This window comes from Pristiophorus japonicus, chromosome 9 (assembly GCF_044704955.1).
Source record: "Pristiophorus japonicus isolate sPriJap1 chromosome 9, sPriJap1.hap1, whole genome shotgun sequence".
Lineage (NCBI taxonomy): Eukaryota > Metazoa > Chordata > Chondrichthyes > Pristiophoridae > Pristiophorus > Pristiophorus japonicus.
Genome location: NC_091985.1, coordinates 175,965,173 through 175,989,139, shown reverse-complemented (window position 1 = coordinate 175,989,139; position 23,967 = coordinate 175,965,173). Strand labels below are relative to the sequence as shown.

General features: G+C 43.4%; 1 protein-coding gene across 3 annotated transcripts in view; it reads left to right on the top strand.

The window, feature by feature from the left end:
- map3k4 (mitogen-activated protein kinase kinase kinase 4) overlaps nt 1-23,657 on the top strand; it is a 259,054-nt gene extending 235,397 nt beyond the window's left edge. For all 3 annotated transcript variants that reach the window (XM_070890163.1, XM_070890164.1, XM_070890165.1), the window contains 5 exons: nt 725-884; nt 7,011-7,133; nt 15,365-15,471; nt 22,381-22,560; nt 23,108-23,657. In XM_070890163.1, the coding sequence (XP_070746264.1) occupies nt 725-884; nt 7,011-7,133; nt 15,365-15,471; nt 22,381-22,560; nt 23,108-23,128 (591 nt within the window). In that variant the 3' untranslated portion in view covers nt 23,129-23,657. The remainder of the gene's footprint in view (nt 1-724; nt 885-7,010; nt 7,134-15,364; nt 15,472-22,380; nt 22,561-23,107) is intronic.
- Nucleotides 23,658-23,967: the final 310 nt, after the last annotated feature.

Here is a 23,967-nt window from a genome sequence, read left to right as displayed (position 1 = left end):
TTGATGATGGGTCATGGGCCTGAAACGTTAAGCCGACCTTTGTTGCTGGCATTTTCTGCTTTTATTATAGTTGGTCAGTGCCAGACAAGATACCTCCAGCTTAAAGTGGCAATGATTCATAGAATATATAAAGTGTTTGGCAAAGTAGAATTGTAGTAAACTTATGTATAATGCCAGCTTCTTCGTGTGCGCAATTCTTGACTTGCTGCTTGTGCAAAGGTTGATAACAAAATCAAATTATACACACTAACTGGCGCGTGCTTTCCTTTTATCCCTCTCCCAGCAGTTTCATATAACAGCATTTTGCTCCAAATAAATTTCAGCTTCACCGTTCTGTGGTTAAATAAACTATTGAAGTGTCATTAAGTCTGCATCCCTTCCACTCCTGGATCGCAAACTGTACTTCAGCACTACTGAAGAGGTTCAGTAGAGGCACTGTTCGTGACTGCATTTTTATTTTCAAAGACAAAAAAGGGCCAATCTTGCACCACCATTTGTTCTCATGGAACCTGCATGTTTCTCCCTGTTAAAATGAATGGACGAATGCCTGAGATGGGCTCCCTGTGAGCGCTACTTTCGCTGCATTGCAAAATCACCCTCTGCAATATCTCTTCATTTACTTGCTGTTCTGGAATCTTTATTTTAGATTAAAGGTAGTTCCTCTCCCCAAACGTGAGTATTCGGATGCTGCGCATATTGAACATGCTGTTTCTCTTTGGATCAGGAAGAGATGTATATCTTCATGGAGTATTGTGATGAAGGCACACTGGAAGAAGTGGCGAGGCTGGGTCTGCAGGAGCATGTAATCCGATTGTACACCAAGCAGATCACCACTGCCATCAATGTACTACATGAACATGGAATTGTGCACCGAGATATCAAGGGTAATGCATTCACACCTCTGCTGCTGCACAGCAAGCTAATCTCGGCTACTATTTTTCTATACAGTGTTATATTTAATTTATTCTAAACACGCCTCCATAGGTTGTGACATTGAGTTGTGTATAAGACAGTTTTTAATTCATAAAACTGCTGATCATTATCAGAATGGCGTTGTGGGTGATGGAGATGTATAAAATTATGAAGGGCCTGGAGAGAGGGGATAGGAAGGACCTGTTTCCCTCAGCAGAGGGGTCAACAATCAGGGGGCATAGATTTAAAGTAATTGGTAGGAGGTTTAGAGGAGATATCAGGGGAAATTTCTTCACCCCGAGGGTGGTGGGGGTCTGGAACTCACTACCTGAAAGGGTGGGAGAGGCAGAAACCCTCACCACATTTAAAAAGTACTTGGATGTGCACCTGAAGTGCCGTAACCTACAGGGCTAAGGACCCAGAGCTGGAAAGTGGGAAAATCCTGATGTAAGGCACAGATTTGAATTTGACTCTGATACTTTTCTCCTTATGTACTTTGAAAAAATCTATACATCAGCTCAAGCACGAGTTAAATCTCCTTCTGAGTAATGAAGGCACTAAATTAAAATGTGCGTTTTAATATGGGATTTAGATAGTGGTTTTTTTTGTTAAAGGACAAGTCACTACTAATCTATCCCCAAGTCAGTTATAACTAGTTTATGTCATTTTATCTAAAGAACTAGAAGTTGGGATTCAAAAATGCTAACATTTGGTGGGAATAGTGTGTTGAGCTAAGAAGCTAAGTAGCCAAAGCAGATTGGCTAATTCTGCCTGGTAAAATCAGTTGTCTAGACTAAAGTGGATACAGTGGAAGCCTAAACATTGGGGTACACTTAAGTATCGGCGGTGAAGCTCTTTAAAGAAGCAGTAACCCCTGTTTTAATAGATGTTCAAAGGTACTTAGTGAAGAAAAGGCAAACTGTGAATGTCTGAGTCTGGAAATAACTTTGCACAAAAAAACTGGAATTGAACTTCGAAGATTCCATTTAACAAGATGCTTAATGTGTGCTTCATTGTGTGTGTGTGGAATTGTACCCAAACATCTTGTAAGAATTAGTGGCAGAGGCATTCTTCACATACTGTACACTTGCTTTCTCTGGTGGAGACCATACAGTGCCCCATATTCATGAAATGGCAATCATCAGCCATGTAACTCCATGACACCATTTTAGCAGCAGCATGCTGTCTCGGTGGGTTGGCAACATTTACCATCAATCCATTAAAACCAGGCAAAATCCCATCAGCAGTCTCATTACTGAGCAATGAGGAATCTGTCTGCCTCAGGATAGGGGGCAACTGGTCACAGGCTACACTTATTCAATCAGTGCAATTAGAAACCGAGATTTCAATCGGCAGACGTTACACAGGGTAGAATTAATTTATTTCCTATTCAGTCAACTTTGCCAGAACTAAATTCAGCAAATAAATATTAAGTGCAACTAAACTGTAACATACTGTGTTGCAATAAGTATTGTGACTGATTTATCGAATGCAATCTTTAGTGACTGCTGGCCTGAAACTTTTGTAATGCAAGCAGTGTTGACCAAGTAATTCTAGATAATACAACTCGAGCACAACCTTCAATCTCCTCGAGGAATGTTAGTATTAAACGCTTTGATAGCAGAGCTTGAACATTTTTGTCAAAAGTTCAAATTGTTCCCGACTGACCGACCCGATTTATTTTTGGTTTTCTTCAGCTCATAATCCCACTCTCCCCACCTCCAGACACTCCTTTCCCTCCCCACCCCCAGACATTTCCCCCTCCCCCCCCCCAAACCCCAGACCCCCCCCCCACAACCCCAGACATTCCCTCCCTCTCTCCCATTACTTAAAAACCGTTGCAGACATTGAAGCCTGTTTTTTTGACGACCAACCCAACACCAGCCAGAAACAGGACAGGATAGCCCCTGTGCAACCTTGGCCATCAATTTATACCCATAACATCCCCTGCCCCATGGCTATTCTGCTACAGGGGCATCGTGTGGGAACACTGTTCCCTAACCCTGGGCCACGTGGCCGATTGTAACCCTGCTCCTGCTCCAGCTGAGACAGGCTAACTCAGCAAAGTCTGGGCATCACAGTCACAGGTGAGCATGATTTCCCGCCCCCCATGTATCCATGATCTGAGCCCCAACCACCACCGCTGGTCTGTGGGGACTGAGGCCAGTTGTAGCACCTATGCCATCCTGGATGAGAGAGCTGCCTTGGCACAAACCTGGGACTGGTGACCTGCCCAAACAGATACACCTGGGCAAAGTAGATTCAACTTCTGGAAGAGTATAAAATAAGAGGGTCGTGTTGAGGGAGAATGTATTTAGTCTTTAAGCAGATGATTTATACTCTGGGGCCACTTTTTAAAAATTAATTCGTGGGATGTGGGCGTCACCGACAAGGTCAGTATCTGTTACCCTTCCCGAATTGCCCTCGTGGTGGTGGACCGCCGCCTTGATTAAATTTACATTTAAGACTAAACCACAATTCTGTGGGTCTGGAGTCACATATCAGCCAGACCGGGTAAGGACGACAGATTTCCTTCCCTACAGGACATTAGTGAACCAGATTTTATGACACTCCAGTAGTAACATGATCACCATTTCTGATGCTAGCTTTTTATTTAATTAACTGAATTTAAATTCCCCAGCTGCCGTGGTCCGATTTGAACTTATGTCCCCGGATCATTAGTCCAGGCCCCTGGATCACTAGTCCAGAAACATAACCAGTCTGCTACTGTACCCCACTTGCTGAATATCCTCTACAAAGTGAGCTGGTTCCCTTGTTGCCAAATCTGTCCCATTTAATACTGCTGAGCAAATTCTCTGCTACACTGAATACATGGTAGCTTAAAACATTCCCATTTTGCTAATGACTTTCCCCAAGGTTAGGGGAAGGTTCACATAGGCTGTGGTGTTGAAAGCACATCTATGGGGCCGGATTTTCGAGGGGTTTTGACCCTCAAAGCCTGGGCGGGATCCTCAGCTCGTTGTTTGCGGCGGCAATGGGACATACCGCCTAGGAGAGGTGTGCCGACATGTAACGCCGCGAATTGGGTTACCCTCCGAGTTTCGGCACTCTCCCGACCCATACACCACGCCCAGAATAGTGACAGGTCAAACCTGTCGATGCAGCCCTGCTAGCAGCGGTAAGTTAGAAAACCTGCAAAAAAGGTACATTAAAGTTTTTATTAATTTTTTTTCCAGCGATTTGGTAGCTAAGGGGCTTGTAAATGTTTTTTGAATTTTTTTTTAACCCCCCTCCCCTCACGCAGCACAAACGACCCTGAATTAAAGTTGGCGAGAATTGCGTTTTGTGCTGTGAATGCTTGTGCAATGCCCCCCTTATCGATGGACCCCAAAGGCCGAAAGATCGGCCTAAAATCAGGAGCGCAGCATAAACATTAATTTCACATACCGCTACTATTTTCACCCGAAAATCCAGCAGGCAAGGACAGCCAGCTGAAGTTATTGGTGCCTCCGGTGGCCCTGCTGTCACGTTGCTTATACTGAAAAAAAATTCCAGCATGCTTGCCTTTAGAGGCTACCATATGAGATAGACGGTGTGTTTGTCTCCACTGTTACAGCTGCATTCTTACACTGATTCTGCTTTACTCAATTAGAAGCATAGAAACATAGAAAATAGGTGCAGGAGTAGGCCATTCGGCCCTTCGGGCCTCTACCCCATTCAATATGATCATGGCTGATCATGCAACTTCAGTACCCCACTCCAGCCTTCTCTCCATATCCCCTGATCCCTTTAGCCATAAGGGCCACATCTAACTCCCTTTTGAATATATCCAAAGAACAGGTTCACAACTCTGGGTGGAAAAGTTTCTCCTCATCTCGGTCCTATATGGTTTACCCCTTATCCTTAGACTGTGACCCCTGGTTCTGGACTTCCCCAACATCGGGAACATTCTTCCTGCATCTAACCTGTCCAATCCCATCAGAATTTTATATGCTTCGATGAGATCCCCTCTCATTCTTCTAAATTCCAGTGAATATAAGCCTAGTCGATCCAGTCTTTCTTCATGTCAGTCCTGCCATCCCGGGAATCAGTCTGGTGAACCTTCACTGTACTCCCTCAATAGCAAGAACGCCCTTCCTCAGATTAGGAGACCAAAACTACACAATACTCAAGGTGTGGTTTCACCAAGGCCCTTTACAACTGCAGCAAGACCTCCCTGGTCCTATACTCACAACCTCTCAATATGAAGGCCATCATGCCATTTGCCACCTTCACCGCCTGCTGTACCTGCATGCCAACTTTCAATGACTGATGTACCATGACACCCAGGTCTTGTTGCACCTCCACTTTTACTAATCTGTCACCATTCAGATAATTTGCCTTACTGTATTTGCCACCAAAGTGGATAACCTCACATTTATCTACAGTATACTGCAGTTGCCCACTCGCCTAACCTGTCCAAGTCACCCTGCAGCCTCTTAGCATCCTCCTCGCAGCTCACACTGCCACCCAGCTTAATGTCATCTGCAAACTTGGGAGATATTACATTCAATTCCTTCGTCTAAATCATTAATATATATTGTAAATAGCTGGGGTCCCAGCACTGAACCTTGCAGTACCCCACTAGTCACTGCCTGCCATTCTGAAAAGGACCCGTTTATTCCCACTCTTTGCTTCCTGTCTGCCAATCAGTTCTCTATCCACGGCAATACATTACCCCCAATACCATGTTCCTTAATCTGCCACACTAATCTCTTGTGTGGGACCTTGTCAAAAGCCTTTTAAAAGTCCAAATACATCGCATCCACTGGTTCTCCCTTGTCCACTCTACTAGTTACATCCTCAAAACATTCTAGAAGATTTGTCAAGCATGATTTCCCTTTATAAATCCATACTGACTTGGACTGATCCTGTCACTGCTTTCCAAATGCGCTGCTATTACATCTTTAATAATTGATTCCAGCATTTTCCCCACTACCGATGTCAGGCTAACTGGTCTATAATTCCCAGTTTTCTCTCTCCCTCTTTTAAAAAGTTGGGTTACATTAGCTACCCTCCAGACAATAGGAACTGATCCAGAGTCCATGGAATGTATCTACTATTTTTAGGGCCACTTCCTTAAGATGCAGACTATCAGGCCTCGGGGATTTATCGGCCTTCAGTCCCATCAATTTCCCTAACGCCATTTCCTGACTAATAAGGATTTCCCTCAGTTCCGCCTTCTCGCTTTCCTCTAGTATTTTCGGGAGGTTATTCGTGTCTTCCTTAGTGAAGACTGAACCAAAGTATTTGTTCAATCGGTCTGCCATTTCCTTGTTCCCCATTATGAATTCACCTGATTCTGACCTACATTAGTCTTCACTAATCTTTTTCTCTTTGCATATCTATAGAAGCTTTGCAGTCAGTTTTTATGTTCCCTGCAAGCTTACTCTATTTCCCCTTCCTAATTAAACCCTTAGTCCTCCTCCTGCTGAATTATAAATTTCTCCCAGTCCTCAGGTTTGCTGTTTTTTTTATGCCAGACAGGGATGTAGAATTGTTGTTGTTCATCCATGTGATCTTTAAATGTCTGCCATTGCCTATCCATCGTCAACCCTTTAAGTATCATTCGCCAGTCTATCCTAGCCAATTCACGTCTCATACCATCAAAGTTACCTTTCTTTAAGTTCAGGACCCTAGTCTCTGAATTAACTGTCACTCTCCATCTTAATGAAGAATTCTACCATATTATGGTCACTCTTCCCCAAGAAGCCTCGCAAAACAAGATTGCTAATTAATCCTCTCTCGTTACATAAGTCCCAGTCTAGGATGGCCAGCCCTCTAGTTGGTTCCTAGACATATTGGTCTAGAAAACCATCCTTTATACACTCCAGGAAATCCTCCTCCACCGTATTGCCACCAGTTTGGTTAGCCCAATCTATATGTAGATTAAAGTCACTCATGATAACTGCTGTACCTTTATTGTACATATCACTAATTTCTTGTTTGATGCCGTCCCCAACCTCACTACACCATTCGCTGCTACATTCCTCACTCCAGAGAATGTCTTCCAGTAAGCTGCGAAATGATGTTGTGCCTGGCAGTGGACAGTCTTTTTGCTTTATGAAATGCTGATATTGAAACTTTCTTCATTTTAGGTGCCAATATTTTCCTCACCTCGTCGGGTCTAATCAAATTGGGGGACTTTGGTTGTTCGGTGAAACTGAAGAATATTGCACAGACTATGCCTGGTGAAGTCAACAGCACTCTTGGGACTGCTGGTAAGGGAATCCTTTGGTGAAGCCTGCTTTTCATTGTAGACATTCCGTTATGTCACTGTACACATTTTTGATTCAATGCAAATGGTTTAAGCCTCACATCGCCTCAGACTGTAATGTGTAATTGAGATGAGGTCGCTTTTCAGAATTCATTTTATGTTTGGTTCTCGGCAAACATTAAGTTTTACCAAGTATTTGAATGGTGGAGAGTAGAGCGCTCTACCTGTTTGTAGGCGCACATAGAATCATAGAAAATAGGTGCAGGAGTAGGCCATTCGGCCCTTCGTGTCTGCACCACCATTCAATAAGATAATGGCTGATCATTCCCTCAGTACCCCTTTCCTGCTTTCTCTCCATACCCCTTGATCCTGTTAGCCGTAAGGGCCATATCTAACTCCCTCTTGAATATATCCAATGAACTGGCATCAACAACTCTCTGCGGCAGGGAATTGCACAGGTTAACAACTCTGAGTGAAAAAGCTTGTCCTCATCTCAGTCCTAAATGGCCAACCCCTTATCCTAAGACTATGTCCCCTGGTTCTGGACTTCCCCAACATCGAGAACATTCTTCCCGCACCTAACCTGTCCAGTCCCGTCAGAATCTTCTATGTTTCTATAAGATCCCCTCTCATCCTTTTAAATGCCAGTGAATAAAGGGCCAATTGATCCAGTCTCTCCTTATATGACAGCCCAGCCATCCCTGGAATCAGTCTGGTGAACAGAAGAACATAAGAATTAGGAACAGGAGTAGGCCATCTCGTCCCTTGAGCCTGCTCTGCCATTCAACAAGATCATGGCTGATCTGGCCGTGGACTCAGCTCCACTTACCCGCCCGCTCCCCGTAACCCTTAATTCCCTTATTGGTTAAAAATCTATCTATCTGTGACTTGAATACATTCAATGAGCTCGCCTCAACTGCTTCCATGGGCAGAGAATTCCACAGATTCACAACCCTCTGGGAGAAGAAATTCCTTCTCAACTCGGTTTTAAATTGGCTCCCCCGTATTTTGAGGCTGTGCCCCCTAGTTCTAGTCTCCCCTACCAGTGGAAACAACCTCTCTGCCTCTATCTTGTCTATCCCTTTCATTATTTTAAATGTTTCTATAAGATCACCCCTCATCCTTCTGAACTCCAACGAGTAAAGACCCAGTCTACTCAATCTATCATCATAAGGTAACCCTCTCATCTCCGGAATCAGCCAAGTGAATCGTCTCTACCCCCTCCAAAGCCAGTATATCCTTCCTTAAGTAAGGTGACCAAAACTGCACACAGTACTCCAGGTGTGGCCTCACTAATACCCTGTACAGTTGCAGCAGGACCTCCCTGCTTTTGTACTCCATCCCTCTCGTAATGAAGGCCAACATTCCATTCACCTTCCTGATTACCTGCTGCACCTGCAAACTAACTTTTTGGGATTCATGCACAAGGACCCCCAGGTCCCTCTGCACCTCAGCATGTTGTAATTTCTCCCCATTCAAATAATATTCCCTTTTACTGTGTTTTTTTCCCCAAGGTGGATGACCTCACACTTTCCGACATTGTATTCCATCTGCTTAACCTATCCAAATCTCTTTGCAGCCTCTCTGTGTCCTCTACACAACCTGCTTTCCCACTAATCTTTGTGTCATCTGCAAATTTTATTACACTACACTCTGTCCCCTCTTCCAGGTCATCTATGTATATTGTAAACAGTTGTGGTCCCAGCACCGATCCCTGTGGCACACCACTAACCACTGATTTCCAACCCGAAAAGGACCCATTTATCCCGACTCTCTGCTTTCTGTTCTCTATCCATGCTAATACATTTCCTCTGACTCCGCATACCTCTATCTTCTGCAGTAACCTTTTGTGTGGCACCTTATCGAATGCCTTTTGGAAATCTAAATACACCACATCCATCGGTACACCTCTATCCACCATGCTCGTTATATCCTCAAAGAATTCTAGTAAATTAGTTAAACATGATTTCCCCTTCATGAATCCATGCCGCGTCTGCTTGATTGCACTATTCCTATCGAGATGTCCCGCTATTTCTTCCTTAATGATAGTTTCAAGCATTTTCCCCACTACAGATGTTAAACTAACCGGCCTATAGTTACCTGCCTTTTGTCTGCCCCCTTTTTTAAACAGAGGCGTTACATTAGCTGCTTTCCAATCCGCTGGTACCTCCCCAGAGTCCAGAGAATTTTGGTAGATTATAACGAATGCATCTGCTATAACTTATGCCATCTCTTTTAATACCCTGGGATGCATTTCATCAGGACCAGGGGACTTGTCTACCTTGAGTCCCATTAGCCTGACCAGCACTACCCCCCTAGTGATAGTGATTGTCTCAAGGTCCTCCCTTCCCACATTCCTGTGACCAGCAATTTTTGGCATGGTTTTTGTGTCTTCCACTGTGAAGACCGAAGCAAAATAATTGTTTAAGGTCTCAGCCATTTCCACATTTCCCATTATTAAATCCCCCTTCTCATCTTCTAAGGGACCAACATTTACTTTAGTCACTCTTTTCCTTTTTATATATCAGTAAAAGCTTTTACTATCTGTTTTTATGTTTTGCGCAAGTTTACCTTCATAATCTATCTTTCCTTTCTTTATTGCTTTTTTAGTCATTCTTTGCTGTTGTTTAAAATTTTCCCAATCTTCTAGTTTCCCACTAACCTTGGCCACCTTATACGCATTGGTCTTTAATTTGATACTCTCCTTTATTTCCTTGGTTATCCACGGCTGGTTATCCCTTCTCTTACCGCCCTTTTTCACTGGAATATATTTTTGTTGAGCACTATGAAAGAGCTCCTTAAAAGTCCTCCACTGTTCCTCAATTGTGCCACCGTTTAGTCTGTGTTTCCAGTCTACTTTAGCCAACTCTGCCCTCATCCCACTATAGTCCCCTTTGTTTAAGCATAGTACGCTTGTTTCTGACTCAACTTCCTCACCCTCAATCTGTATTACAAATTCAGCCGTACTGTGATCACTCATTCCGAGAGGATCTTTTACTAGATCGTTTATTTTTCCTGTCTCATTACACAGGACCAGATCTAACATAGCTTGCTCCCTTGTAGGTTCTGTAACATACTGTTCTAAGAAACAATCCCATATGCAAATATATGGCAGATGCAGCCATGATGAACCTTCGCTGCACTCCCTCAATAGCAAGAACGTCCTTCCTCAGACGAGGAGACCAAAACTGAACACAATATTCCAGGTGAGGCCTCACTAAGGCCCTGTACAACTGCAGTAAGACCTCCCTGCTCCTATATTCAAATCCCCTAGCTATGAAGACCAACATACCATTTGCCTTCTTTACCGCCAGCTGTACCTGCGTGCCCACTTTCAGTGACTGATGAACCATGACACCCAGGTCTCTTGCATCTCCCCTTTTTCTAGTCTGCTGCCATTCAGATAATATTCTGCCTTCGTGTTTTTGCACCCAAAATGGATAACCTCACATTTATCCACATTATACTGCATCTGCCATGTATTTGCCCACTCACCTAATCTGTCCAAGTCACCCTGCAGCCTCTGAGCGTCCTCCTCACAGCTCACACCGCCACCCAGTTTAGTGTCATCCGCAAACTTGGAGATATTACACTCTATTCCTTCATGCAAATCGTTAATGTATATTGTAAAGAGCCGGGGTCCCAACACTGAGCCCTGTGGCACCTCACTAGTAACTAGTAACTACCTGCCATTCTGAAAAGGACCCGTTTATCCCGACTCTCTGCTTCCTGTCTGCCGACCAGTTCTCTATCCATGTCAGCACATTACCCCCCAATACCATGCGCTTTGATTTTGTACACCAATCTCTTGTGCAGGACCTTGTCAAAAACTTTTTGAAATCCAAATATATCCATTGGTTCTCCCTTGTCCACTCTACTAGTTACATCCTCAAAAAATTCCAGAAGATTCGTTAAGCATGATTTCCCTTTCATAAATCCATGCTGACTCGGTCCGATCCTGTCATTGCTTTCCAAATGGACTGCTATTTCATCCATAATGATTGATTCCAACATTTTCCCCAGTACTGATGTCAGGCTACCCGCTTTCTCTCTCCCTCCTTTTTTAAAAAGTGGCATTACATTAGCTACCCTCCAGTCCATAGGAACTGATCCAGAGTCGATAGATTGTTGGAAAATGATCACCAATGCATCCACTATTTCTAGGGCCACTTCCTTTAGTACTCTGGGATGCAGACTATCAGGACCTGGTTATTTACCAGCCTTTAATCCCATCAATTTCCCTAACATAATTTCCCGCCTAATAAGGATATCTTTCAGTTCCTCATTCTCACTGGACCCACTGTCCCCTAGTACATTCGGAAGGTTATTTGTATCTTCCTTTGTGAAGACAGAACCGAAGTATTGGTTCAATTGGTCTGCCATTTCTTTGTTCCCCATTATAAATTCACCTGAATCCGACTGCAAGGGACCTACGTTTGTCTTCACTAATCCTTTTCTCTTCACATATTTATAGAATCTTTTGCAGTCAGTTTTTATGTTCCCTGCAAGCTTCCTCTCGTACTCTATTTTCCCCTTCTTAATTAAACTCTTAGTCCTCCTCTGTTGAATTCTAAATTTCTCCCAGTCCTCAGGTTTGTTGCTTTTTCTAGCCAATTTATATGCCGCTTCCTTGGTTTTAATTTCCTCTATTTCCCTTGTTAGCCATGGTTGAGCCACCTTCCCAGTTTTATTTTTACTCCAGACAGGGATGTACAATTGCTGAAGTTCATCCATGTGATCTTTAAATGTTTGCCATTGCTTATCCACCGTCAATCCTTTAAGTATCCTCTGCCAGTCTATTCTAGCCAATTCACGCCTCATACCATCGCAGTTACCTTTTCTTAAGTTCAGGACCCTAGTTTCCGAATTAACTTTGTCACTCTCCATCTTAATAAGGAATTCTACCATATTATGGTCACTTTTCCCCAAAGGGCCTCGCACAACAAGATTGCTAATTAGTCCTTTCTCATTACACATCACCCAGTCTAGGATGGCCAGCTCCCAGGTTGGTTCCTCGACATATTGGTCTAGAAAACCATCCCTACCAGTTAGGGGAGCCCAATCTATTGGTAGATTAAAGTCGCCCATGATTACTGCTGTACCTTTATTGCACACATCCCTTATTTCTTGTTTGATGCTGTCCCCAACCTCACTACTACTATTTGGTAGTCTATACGCAACTCCCACTAGCGTTTTCTGCCCTTTGGAATTCCGCAGCTCCACCCATACCGATTCCACATCATCCAGGCTAATGTCCTTCCTTTCAATTGCATTGATTTCCTCTTTAACCAGCAACGCCACCCCGCCTCCTTTTCCTCTCTGTCTATCCTTCCTAAATGCTGAATACCCTTGGATGTTGAGTTCTCAGCCTTGGTCACCCTGGAGCCATGTCTCCGTGATGCCAATCACATCGTATCCGATAACTGCTATCTGCGCAGTTAATTCATCCACCTTATTCCGAATACTCCTCGCATTGAGGCACAGAGCCTTCAGGCTTGTCTTTTTAACACACTTTGCCCCTTTTGAATCTTGCTGTAATGTGGCACTTTTTGCTTTTTGCCTTGGGTTTCTCTGCTCTCCACTTTTATTATTCTCCTTTCTATCTTTTGCTTCTGCCCCCATTCTACTTCCCTCTGTCTCCCTGCATAGGTTCCCATCCCCCTGCCATATTAGTTTAACTCCTCCCCAACAGCACTAGCAAACATTGGTTCCGATCCTGCCCAGGTGCAGACCGTCCGGTTTGTATTGGTCCCACCTCCCCCAGAACCGGTTCCAGTTTCCCAGGAATTTGAATCCCTCCCTTCTGCACCATTTATCAAGCCACGTATTCATCTGAGCTATCCTGCGATTCCTACTCTGACTAGCACATGGCACTGGTAGCAATCCTGAGATTACTACTTTTGAGGTCCTATTTTTTAATTTAACTCCTAGCTCCCTAAATTCGTCTCTTAAGACCTCATCCCGGTTTTTACCTATGTCGTTGGTACCTATATGCATCACGTCAACTGGCTGTTCACCCTCCCTTTTCAGCATATCCTGCACCCGCTCCGAGACATCCTTGATCCTTGCACCAGGGAGGCAACATACCATCCTGGAGTCTCGGTTGCGGCCGCAGAAATGCCTATCAATTCCCCTTGCAATTGAATCCCCTATCACGATAGCTCTCCCACTCTTTTTCCTGCCCTCCTGTGCAGCAGAGCCAGCCATGGTGCCCTGAACTTGGCTGCTGCTGCTCTCCCCTGATGAGTCATCCCCCTCAACAGTACCCAAGCAGTGTATCTGTTTTGCAGGGGGATGACCACAGGGGACCCCTGCACTACCTTCCCTGCACTGCTCTTCCTGTTGGTCTTCTATTCCCTATCTGGCTGTGGACCCTTTACCTGTGGTAAGACCAACTCACCAAACGTGCTATTCACGTCATTCTCAGCATCGTGGACAGATAAACTCATGGATTCAACATTGCACTCCACAAAGTACAACGACACCCTAACTATTAGGTGTGGAGCGGCACATTGGTTAGATTGCAAGTCACCCTGCTCGGGAGTATAACTGGCTTGACGGGCCTTCGTTTCTTGACTTTACACAACACTTGAAGAATCTCGGCGTACTCTAATCTTTTTGTTCTCATCCTGCCTTGCTGCAGCTGCCATGGTTCCTATCATTGCAACCGCATCCCTGACATTTCAATGTTTTAAGTGCACAACATGGATGAGAATCTGTTAATGCTTTACAAGTGGGCTTATTTTTGCATACAAGTTAAAAACGGTACAACTGGACTAGAAGTAGGGCACTTGGGGTAACAATCCTTATTGCATATTTTGAAAAGTCACATTTGCATTTTTCTGAGGTCTTTAACTAGTTGATGTACTGTTTCTTATGCTCCGTTCCGGAATTGTTCAACGCTGAGAGTGTTGCACTCGAGTCTCGGGTATGAAATGCTCCTGTAAGGATCTTTCTTGGAGAGTTCTGCAACAGGCATGAAATTCTGCTGTTAGTTTAATTTCACAATTTATTTGTTTTTGGTGTCAATTTAAATTAATTTTATACTTCTGAAATTTCATGCTCGTGTTTAAGTACGAATATGAAGCATAGAAAATACAACAGTGCAGGCCATTGTCGGTCTCCTATTTTAATACCAGCATGAACCTGTTTATTTTCAGTGAGTTGTAGCAGATGGATGACTGCCATGTGAGCGTGTTGATCGGCTGGTAAAGTGGCCAGCGGTCATTTTTAGGCGTAAATGCCTTTGGATTTGATACGATGAATAAATGGGAGTGTCCTGTTGCTTGTGTGCTAAACAAATTGTTCCTTATTTCCATTGTTCATTTCACTAGTTAATTTCAAACTGGATCACAATGGGCTGACGCTTTGAAAAGATTGGAGTGGAGATTCTCCTTGTGAGAATGTTTGTTCTCTGTATAAAATGGCTCAAATTTGTGGATTTGTCTGTTGAATTTTTTTTTTAAACTACCTCTTTCCCATCTTCTCTCTTCTTGTGGACATTAATTCACACTGGGGGAAGATTTTGTGCTTGCTGTTCTCTCGTCCAAGTGGGGCCACTCTTAAAAATAGAAATTTACAGCGCAGAAGGAGGCCATTTTGGCCCCTCATGTCTGCGCCGGGATTGTGTGAAGTTACAGTAAAGTTTGAAGACAGCTCGTCTGCAATCGCTCTCAAACACATTTCCCAACAGGATTCAGTGTGTAGTGACTTGGAACGGGAGCCCAGGCTGCTCCCTACCACTGCCCCAACTATGGTCAGCTAAGTCAGCAAGGATCAAACCTGTGATTCCGTCCCACACGAGACAGTGCACTTACTTATCCACGGAGCTGTCGGGAGCTGGACTTCTGTTTTATTGTATAGCTGGCAAAAGTGAAAAGCAGTCTGGAATAAGTATTTGGTCGCTGTATGGTAGGATGCCTGAATTGGCACTGGTTTCCCTTTGGAGAAATGATGGTTCCGAAAGTACAAAATTCCCAGGAAGGTGGATACTGGGGAGAAAAAGACTTGCATTTATATTGCACCTTAACACACATCTCAAACAATTTAAAATGCTTCATATCGAGTGAGTTATTTTGAAGTGTAGTAACTACTGTTGTGTTAGGCACATACAGCAGCCGTTTGCAAACTGCAAGAACTCACAAACAGCACTGAGGTGGATGACACTGTAAAGTGACGAATTTCAACTTGTTTGTCTTAATTAACTTAATTTGACTCCCTTTTGTTCTTTTAAAGCTTACATGGCTCCTGAAGTTATCACCAGAGCAAAGGGTGAAGGGCATGGGCGTGCTGCAGACGTTTGGAGCCTTGGGTGTGTCCTTGTGGAAATGGTCACGGGCAAGGTGAGATATGTCGAATACAGGCATGCAGCTTGGTATTGAGAGTATATTTAAGTGTATGAAGCATTTTATAATAGCTATGGCAGGGCACTGCATCGTGGTTTGGATTTGGATTGAACTGGAACACTTTTTTCCGACTTCTGAGGTTCAACTGCACCAAGGCAGGTGACTGAAAGTACCTTCAGTGGTATATACTTGCTGCCCTCATTTCCTATTGGAGTGGGTTGGAATGGGTATTCTATCTGTATATATTTGCTTCACGAGTTCTTTGCTTAAGAATTCATAGCAACACATTGCTATTGGGAACTAGTTGGTTTATTAACAAAGGCTTAAGAATCACACTACACATTACCAGTTCATCCACGAGGCTCACAACCACCTGCCTCGTCGTGGGTCCCCCGAACCCAACTGGCTGGGGTTTTATTGAGTCTTGTGAACATCACGTTCCTCACAATGCTCTATAAACCTGTGGGCATACTCACAGGTGCATACATTACACTATCCTTCAATAAAAACGCACCTTCTTTGTACTTGTTTGTGTGCAAAATAGCGCTAGTTGCATTAGTAATATGTGGTTCCATTGGCAGCCCCCAAACGCCACAGACACATTAGTGAAATGAAGTTAAGCAATCCCTGCTTAGACATTAGTGGAGATAAATCCAGGCCCTCACTAACTGTCTCAATTGATGATCTGACTTTGGAAGGTTGCAAAAGTGAGTGCTTCAGAAAGTGTAATGTTTGGATGGTGCAGTAGGATTTAAGACTGAGATGAGGATGAATTTCTTCGCTCAGAGGGTTGTGAATCTTTGGAATTCTCTGCCCCAGCCTCTGAATATATTCAATATATATGCCGAGTCTCTGAATATATTCAAGGCTGAGATAGATAGATTTTTTGCGTCTCGGGGAGTCAAGGGATATGGAGATCAGGTGGGAAAGTGGAGTTGAGGTCGATGATCAGCCATGATCTTATTGAATGGCAGAGCAGGCTCGAGGGGCCGTATGGCCAACTCCTGCTCCTATTTCTTATGATCTGAAGTGGTGATTGGGTATTCGATGGGAGAGACAGGAGTTATACCAGCTCCACAATGTGCCTGACTGGGAGTTCTTAAAGCCCTTGCTGGACTCAAAGAAGATGTATTCTTCAGCTTCATTATCCCTCGCCTTTGGCGGACACAAATACACAAGTTTAACATTGTGTGGTGTGTGCCGTGTACCATTCAACACTGTTGTCCATGCATTACCAAAGGTTTTGAAGTTGTTTTGTTTCTGGATGTGATCTTCAAGTGCCCAGAGCTTTACTCAAATGCCTTGGGATATGAATCATAAAGTTTGTGATTTCTGAAATGTAACAGTATGTTTTGCATTGGTTCCTTCAGCCTGCCGATTCAGAAAGAAAATGTTTGTTTCAGAGTTGAGTCAGACCCCACCCTATAGAGATGAGTCGGCCTGTTTAAAACTCAGGCGTTGCCTTCATTTTAGTTAAACAGTTGAATGCGATTCACATCCTGTAGAAAGCTCGTTGTTGGCTGCAGGACAAAACAAATAGATATGTACAGGTAACGCTCCTGAGCCCAGAGTGTAGTACCCATCTATATTTTGAAAATGTCAATAAGAAATGGGCAAAAATCGGCTGTTGCTTTGGTTGAATTGAAAATGATAAATATGTCCCTCAAGGTGCAGTAGAGTAGTGCTTTATATCCATTATGTATTTTCCAGTGATTTTAGAGACCAATATCTTTCTGATGGCCAATGCTAGCTGTAATCAGAGAGGACTGTATTTAACAATGTCTGCCGTTACTTGATTATTGCAATACCACTTGCTCCACACAATTACTCTGTGAATTAAACCACTTCACCAGATGGTTAAAAGAAATAACTTGCATTTATACAGAGCTTTTCACGATCTTAGGACATCCCAAAGGGCTTTACAGTCAATGAAGTACTTTTGGAAGTATTTAATTTTACATTAGGCACTGGAACAACCACTCTGCTGTGGAGGCCAAAATAACGTTTCACTAAAGGGTAAAATTATGTTAAAATAAAATGCTTCACTCAGTTAGTTGCAATACAATTGTGGAGCGTATTGGGGGAACTGCTCTGAATACTGGGGAGGTTTGTGTGTTGTCTGCTACTGTGAGAACTAATACACTGTGTGTTTTTGCAAAGCCATCTTTGTTTCTGGATATCTGTTTAAAATTTATTTTAGAAAGATGTACAGCAGCCATGAAGGAGAGACTCTGCCAGGCTGCTGTTGCAAGACTTCTACTATTATTACAGTGCTGGAGAGAGAGGATGTCCTGGAGGGGTCAACGACAGAATCTATTCAGTTAGAGTTAAAACAATAGGAGCCATTACACTACTAGGTGCATTCTGTAGGCCACCAACTAGTGGGAAGGATATAGAGGAACTAATTTGCAGGGAAATTACAGAGACCTATAAGAGTAGTGATAATGGGGGACTTCAATGATCCTAATATAGACTAGGATAGTAATAGTGTAAAGGGCAGAGAGGGGGAAGAATTTCTGAAGTGTTTTCAGAGAGAACTTTCTTGATCAGTACGTTTCCGGCCCAATGAGGAAGGAGGCATTGCTGGATCTGGTCCTGGGGAATGAGATGGGTCAAGGGGAGCAAGTGTCAGTAGGGGAACATTTAGGGAACAGTGATCATAGTATCATAACGCTTAGATTTGGCATGGAAAGGACAGAAAGCAATCTATGTAAAAATACTTAATTGGAGGAAAGCCAATTTCACTGGTTTGAGAATGGATCTGGCCCGGGTAAATTGAAATCAAAGACTGGCAAGCAAAACTGTAATCGAACAAAATGTGCTGCTTTTAAAGAGTTTAATGGTTCGGATACAGTCAAGGTACATTCCCACGGGGGGAGGGAGGGATGGAGGCAGGCAGAGGCAGGGCAAACAAAGCCAGAGCTTCCTGGATGATGAAAGAGATGGAGAGTAAGATGAAGCAGAAAAAGGGGGTGTATGACAGATGTCAAGTTGAGAATACAAGTGAGAACCAGGTTGAATATAGAAAGTTCAACGGGGAAGTGAAAAAGGAAATAAGAGGGGCGAAGAGAGAGTATGAGAATAGATTGGCAGCTAACATAAAAGGGAATCCAAATGTCTTCTGTAGGCATATGAATAGTAAACATATAGTAAGAGGCGGGATGGGGCCGATTAGGGACCAAAATGGAGATCTACACATGGAGGCAGTGGGTATATCTGAGGTACTAAATGAGTACTTTGCATCGGTCTTTACCAAGGACGAAGATACTGCCAAAGTCATAGTGAAAGAGGAGGCAGTTGAGATACTGGATGGGATAAAAATTGATAAGGAGGAGGTACTAGAAAGGCTGACTGTACTTAAAGTAGATAAGTCACCAGGACCGGATGGATTGCATCCTAGGATGCTGAGGGAAGTAAAGGTGGAAACTGCGGAGGCACTCGTTGTAACTTCCAATCCTCCTTGGATACGGGGTGTGCCAGAAGACTGGAATGTTGCAAATGTTACACCCTTGTTCAAAAAAGGGTGCAAGGATAAACCCAGCAAGTACAGGCCAGTCAGCTTAACCTCGGTAGCGGGGAAGCTTTTAGAAATGATAATCAGGAACAAAGTTAACAGTCACTTGGACAAGTATATTTTAATTAAGGAAAGCCAGCACGGATTTGTTAAAGGCAAATCGTGTTTAACTAACTTGATTGAATTTTTTGATGAGGTAACAGAGGGTTGATGAGGGCAATGCGGTTGATGTAGTGTATAAGGATTTCCAAAAGGCGTTTGATAAAGTGCCACATAATATAGGCTTGCCAGCAAAGTTGAAGCCCATGGAATAAAAGGGACAGTGGCAGCATGGATATGAAATTGGCTCAGTGACAGGAAACAGGGAGTAGTGGTGAACGGTTGTTTTTTGGACTGGAGGAAGGTATACATACAGTGGTGTTCCCTGGGACCACTGCTTTTCTTGATATATATTAATGACTTAGTCTTGGGTGTACAGGGCACAATTTCAAAATTTGCAGATGACACAAAACGTGAAAGTTATAATGAACAGTGAGGAGGATAGTGATAGACTTCAAGAGGACACAGACAGGCTGTCAGAATGGGCAAACACGTGGCAGATGAAATTTAACACACAAAAGTGCAAAATGATACATTTTGGTAGGAAGAATGAGGAGAGGCAATATAAACTAAAGGCTACAATCCTAAAGGGGGTGCATGAACAGAGAGACCTGGGGGTATATGTGCACAAATCATTGAAGGTGCTATGGCATGTTGAGAAAGCAGTTAATATACCATACGGGACCCTGAGCTTCATAAATAGAGGCAGAGTGTAAAAAAGCAAAGAAGTTATGATGTACCTATATAAAACACTAGTTCGGTCTCAACTGGAGTATTGTGTCCAATTCTGGGCACCGCACTTTAGGAAGGATGTGAAGGCCTTCGAGAGGGTGCAGAAAAGATTTACGAGAATGGTTCCAGGAATGAGGGACTTCAGTTATGTGGATAGACTGGAGAAGCTGGGGTTGTTCTCCTTGGAGCAGGGAAGGCTGAGAGGAGATTTGATAGTGTTCAAAATCATGAGGGGTCTGGACAGAGTAGATAGAGAGATTGTTGGGGAGGGGGAACATTGCCCCGTGTACAGATCCAGGGGATTGTTGGGGAGGGAGGGGGAACATTGCCCCGTGCACAGATCCAGGGGATTGTTGGGGAGGGGGAACATTGCCCCGTGCACAGATCCAGGGGATTGTTGGGAAGGGAGGGGGAACCAGCACATGTAGAACATTGGACGTAAAGGGGTGAATATTTGGATTGCAGGAGAATGCATGCTCTCCAGAAACAAAAACTGCTTCCTGCCCGTCACAATTGCTAACATGAAAGACAGCATTTGGTCTCATGTTGTACTTTTCAAGATAACATTTATCCTTTAAATGTTAAAATATTACACAACATGCCCTCATATCAGGCTGTCCTTCAATTGACTATCAATAACCCACCAAAGCCTCTGTGTTAAGACATGCATCTGAGTCAGAAGATCGTGGGATCAAGTCTCATTGCAGGAATTGAGCATACAGGCTCGGCAGTTAGTTAAATGCAGCACTGGGATTACTGCATTGTGAAAAGTGTGGTCTTTTAGAGGAGACCTTAAATCAAGGCCCCATCAGCTTGTGCTGTTTGTTGTATAAGGTCCCATGGCACCATTCGCTGAGCAGTTTTGCCGGTGGCCTTACCAGCATTCCTCCTTCACTCAAAAAAAACACCAATTGTCTGGTCATTCACCTCAGTGCTGTTTGTGGGACCTTGTTGCGTACATATTTGGCTGCCCCATTTGTTGCCGTAACAATAATGACTACATTTCCAAATTTGTTGGCCGTTCTGAGAAGGTGAATGGTGCTGTATAAATGCAAGTTCATCCTTTCTAAAGGGAGCTGCTTAAATAACAGCAACATTCCCGGCCTCTCTCAACCTCCGCATACCATGGGATACAGTAAAGTGGGGCAGGATCCCGCTGTGACTGCACATCAGTACCTACATACCTTGTTCAGTTTATTGTAAATCAATTGTGTTTGTTCAGCTCCAGCCACTCTATTAATCGAGCACTTGTGGGTGCTATCATGACATCGTCCCTTTACACCGTTTGGTGCATTTGTTTGAATATATTATTTGCAGTGCAACTTTTACTCTTTTACCCACCCTTGAAGTGCCAGACGAGATTATTTTTGCCGTGGCTTCTTCAGCAACCTCTTCAATTAATTGAATGTTTCCGCAAGTATCATTCAAATATCTGCTTGTTGACCCTGGATTCCTCTTTTCAATGTTTTCATATCCCCATTTACTTACCTGTTTAAAAATGATGAACATACAAAACCGACAGACCGGAAAAGACCGGCTCGTCCATTGAGCCTGTTCCAGACAGTCTTGTTTAAACCCCCCCCCCATAGCTTCCCATCCACTCTCAGTCATGTAATCTGCAGGGAGGGACAATTCAAGGGGGAAAAATCTGGGAAATTTCTCTCTAACCCACAAAGTGATGAAAACAAGTTGCAGGGACAACTAACATCTCACCTACCTTTTGCACTCAGTAACATCAGCCTGGGTCAGGAGCTTGTCCAGCTCCATTCTGAACGTTTGCAGTAAATCCACACTGCACGAAAGGTCAGGGACCCTCTGACCTCAAACCTAGTTCAGTGCTTGTGTAACTTATACGCGCATCCCTTGATTCTCCCTGATCTGTGCAAGTCAATTAGTCTTTCTGTCCAGATACCGGCCAGTTCCTTCATTATTTTAAATACCTCAGTCAAATTTCCCTAAAGTCTATATTTATCCAGAGTAAAAAAGATCTAGCTATCTAAGCCTATTGTGGTTGTGAATCGTATTTAAACTATCTATCAGTCTAATGTCCCTCCTCTGAATACTTTACAGGGCCTTTATATCAGCCACTATGTGTGGGGGACCAAAACTGGATGAAGCCTATCCAAGGTCTTGTTTCAGGACATCATAATGCTTTTTGTTTTGTATTGCATCACCCTAGCAATACATCGCAATACTCTGAGCCTTTTCTGTAGCCTTGCAGCACTGATCGTCAAATTTAGACACTGGATTTTTAAAAACATTTTATCGAGAGAAAGGGTATTTACCTGAAGGAAAATGTATTATTCCACACAAACGCTATGACTAGCAAACACGCAATTGAAATTTAGCCATGTACCATGGAAGTGTGTACGTCAAAACTTGGGATTGCAGATAGAGGAAGTGTTGTGTGATCTCAGTCTAGAACCTTAGTATACAATTTGTTTTAATGAGTGAAACAGTGCAAACCTTTCATTGTAATAAACCTTTGTATTGAAGCACTATTTTCTGAAGTTTCTGAACTGGAAAGAAATAATGTAAATGCTTTGTTTTTACAATTTTAGAGGCCGTGGCATGAGTATGAACATAACTTCCAAATAATGTACAAGGTGGGAATGGGGAACAAGCCTCCCATCCCAGAGAGATTGAGCCCAGAAGGAAAAGACTTCCTCTCTCATTGCCTGGAGAGTGATCCAAAGCACCGCTGGACATCCAGTCAACTCCTGGATCATCCCTTTGTTAAGGTGACTTGTTAGAATGTAATGCATAGCAAAAGCTTGCTTATTGTTCCAAACTCAGGACTTTAGGCGAGTTGCAGCTTTAGTAGATAGTGAGCATAAATAGGTTGTGGGTTTTGTTGTGTCGTGGGTTTTGTAGCACGCGACTGGTCTTACTGAGCAATGTTGGAAGGTGCAATTTCATACAGTGCTCCCCTTTAGAGCTCACTGAATATCTCCAGCATTGTGGGTGTATTTGGCAAATTTCTGGGTTATGCTGGCACTACCTTTGATACTCAGAACCTGTTCGCTGGGCTTGGTTGACAGCCTTAATACAAATGGTGGCTATTCTGATTGGAGTAAGTCTCGGTAATGCTGCTAAGATCTTGTTTAGAGTGGCAAGAAGATGCCAGACACACCCTGAAATCTGGCTCCTTTTACCACTACAAATGCCTTAAATTCAGCACCTTGGATTGGCCTCCACGTCACGTCTGTGTGTTTATGATAAACCAGTCAATCCTCGATTATGTGCTACTCAGACTATAACTCAGCCTGAAATATTTTGTGTTTCCAGGTTTGCTGTGACGAAGAATGAAGCTGCCTGAATGAGGGCTCTTGTGGTCTCCCAGACACACGAGAAGCAATCACTACTGCAAGTGCCAAAAACACTGTACAACCGAGGACCGCATTGACAGCTGACGGGGTCACTGTACCACTGCTTCTGTGAAGCTGATAGGCCGAGACTGCACATGTTGGGCAATTGACTGTCTAGCAATTTAAAATAAGCTGCATGCTCTATTTGGAAGTGCCATTACTACTGTACAGACTGTTGTGGTTTCTGCCTGCCCCCCTTCCCTTCCCACTCCCCCCTCACATTTGGGAACTGTAATACCGATCCGTAGTATTTCAATTTTCTATAGGTTTCAAACAGTTTTGTGTTATCAAATATTCTGATTTGTAAAATGTTTTTATCTCCTGTTTGTTGTGCTACACACACCTATTATATTGTGGAAGAGAATGCACTGACTCCCGTGAACGTTTGCATATCCAAGTTTGTTCTGGAAGGACTGTAGACTGATTAATGAAATACAATTGTTTTCCAATAAATTCTTTATTTTAGGAAAGCTCTGGTGTGTGAATGGATCTATGTCGTGGGAGTCTCTTAAAAATGAGGGACAGTGTGTTATAACTGCTGAGCACAGACCTCACTGGGTGACATTTTGTTGGTAATTCATCTCGTGGAAGGAAAATGCCACTAAACTTTCAGCTCAGTTTATTCCACTGCCGTATCGTGCATTAAAATTATTTTAACTGGGTGCATTGTGTGGCTGTTGCAGTATTCTTGGTGTAGTGACACCACGGTACTTTGTGTATTTATTAAGACATTGGCCTATTTCATATTCAAACAAATCTAGATATGAAATTATTTAACCA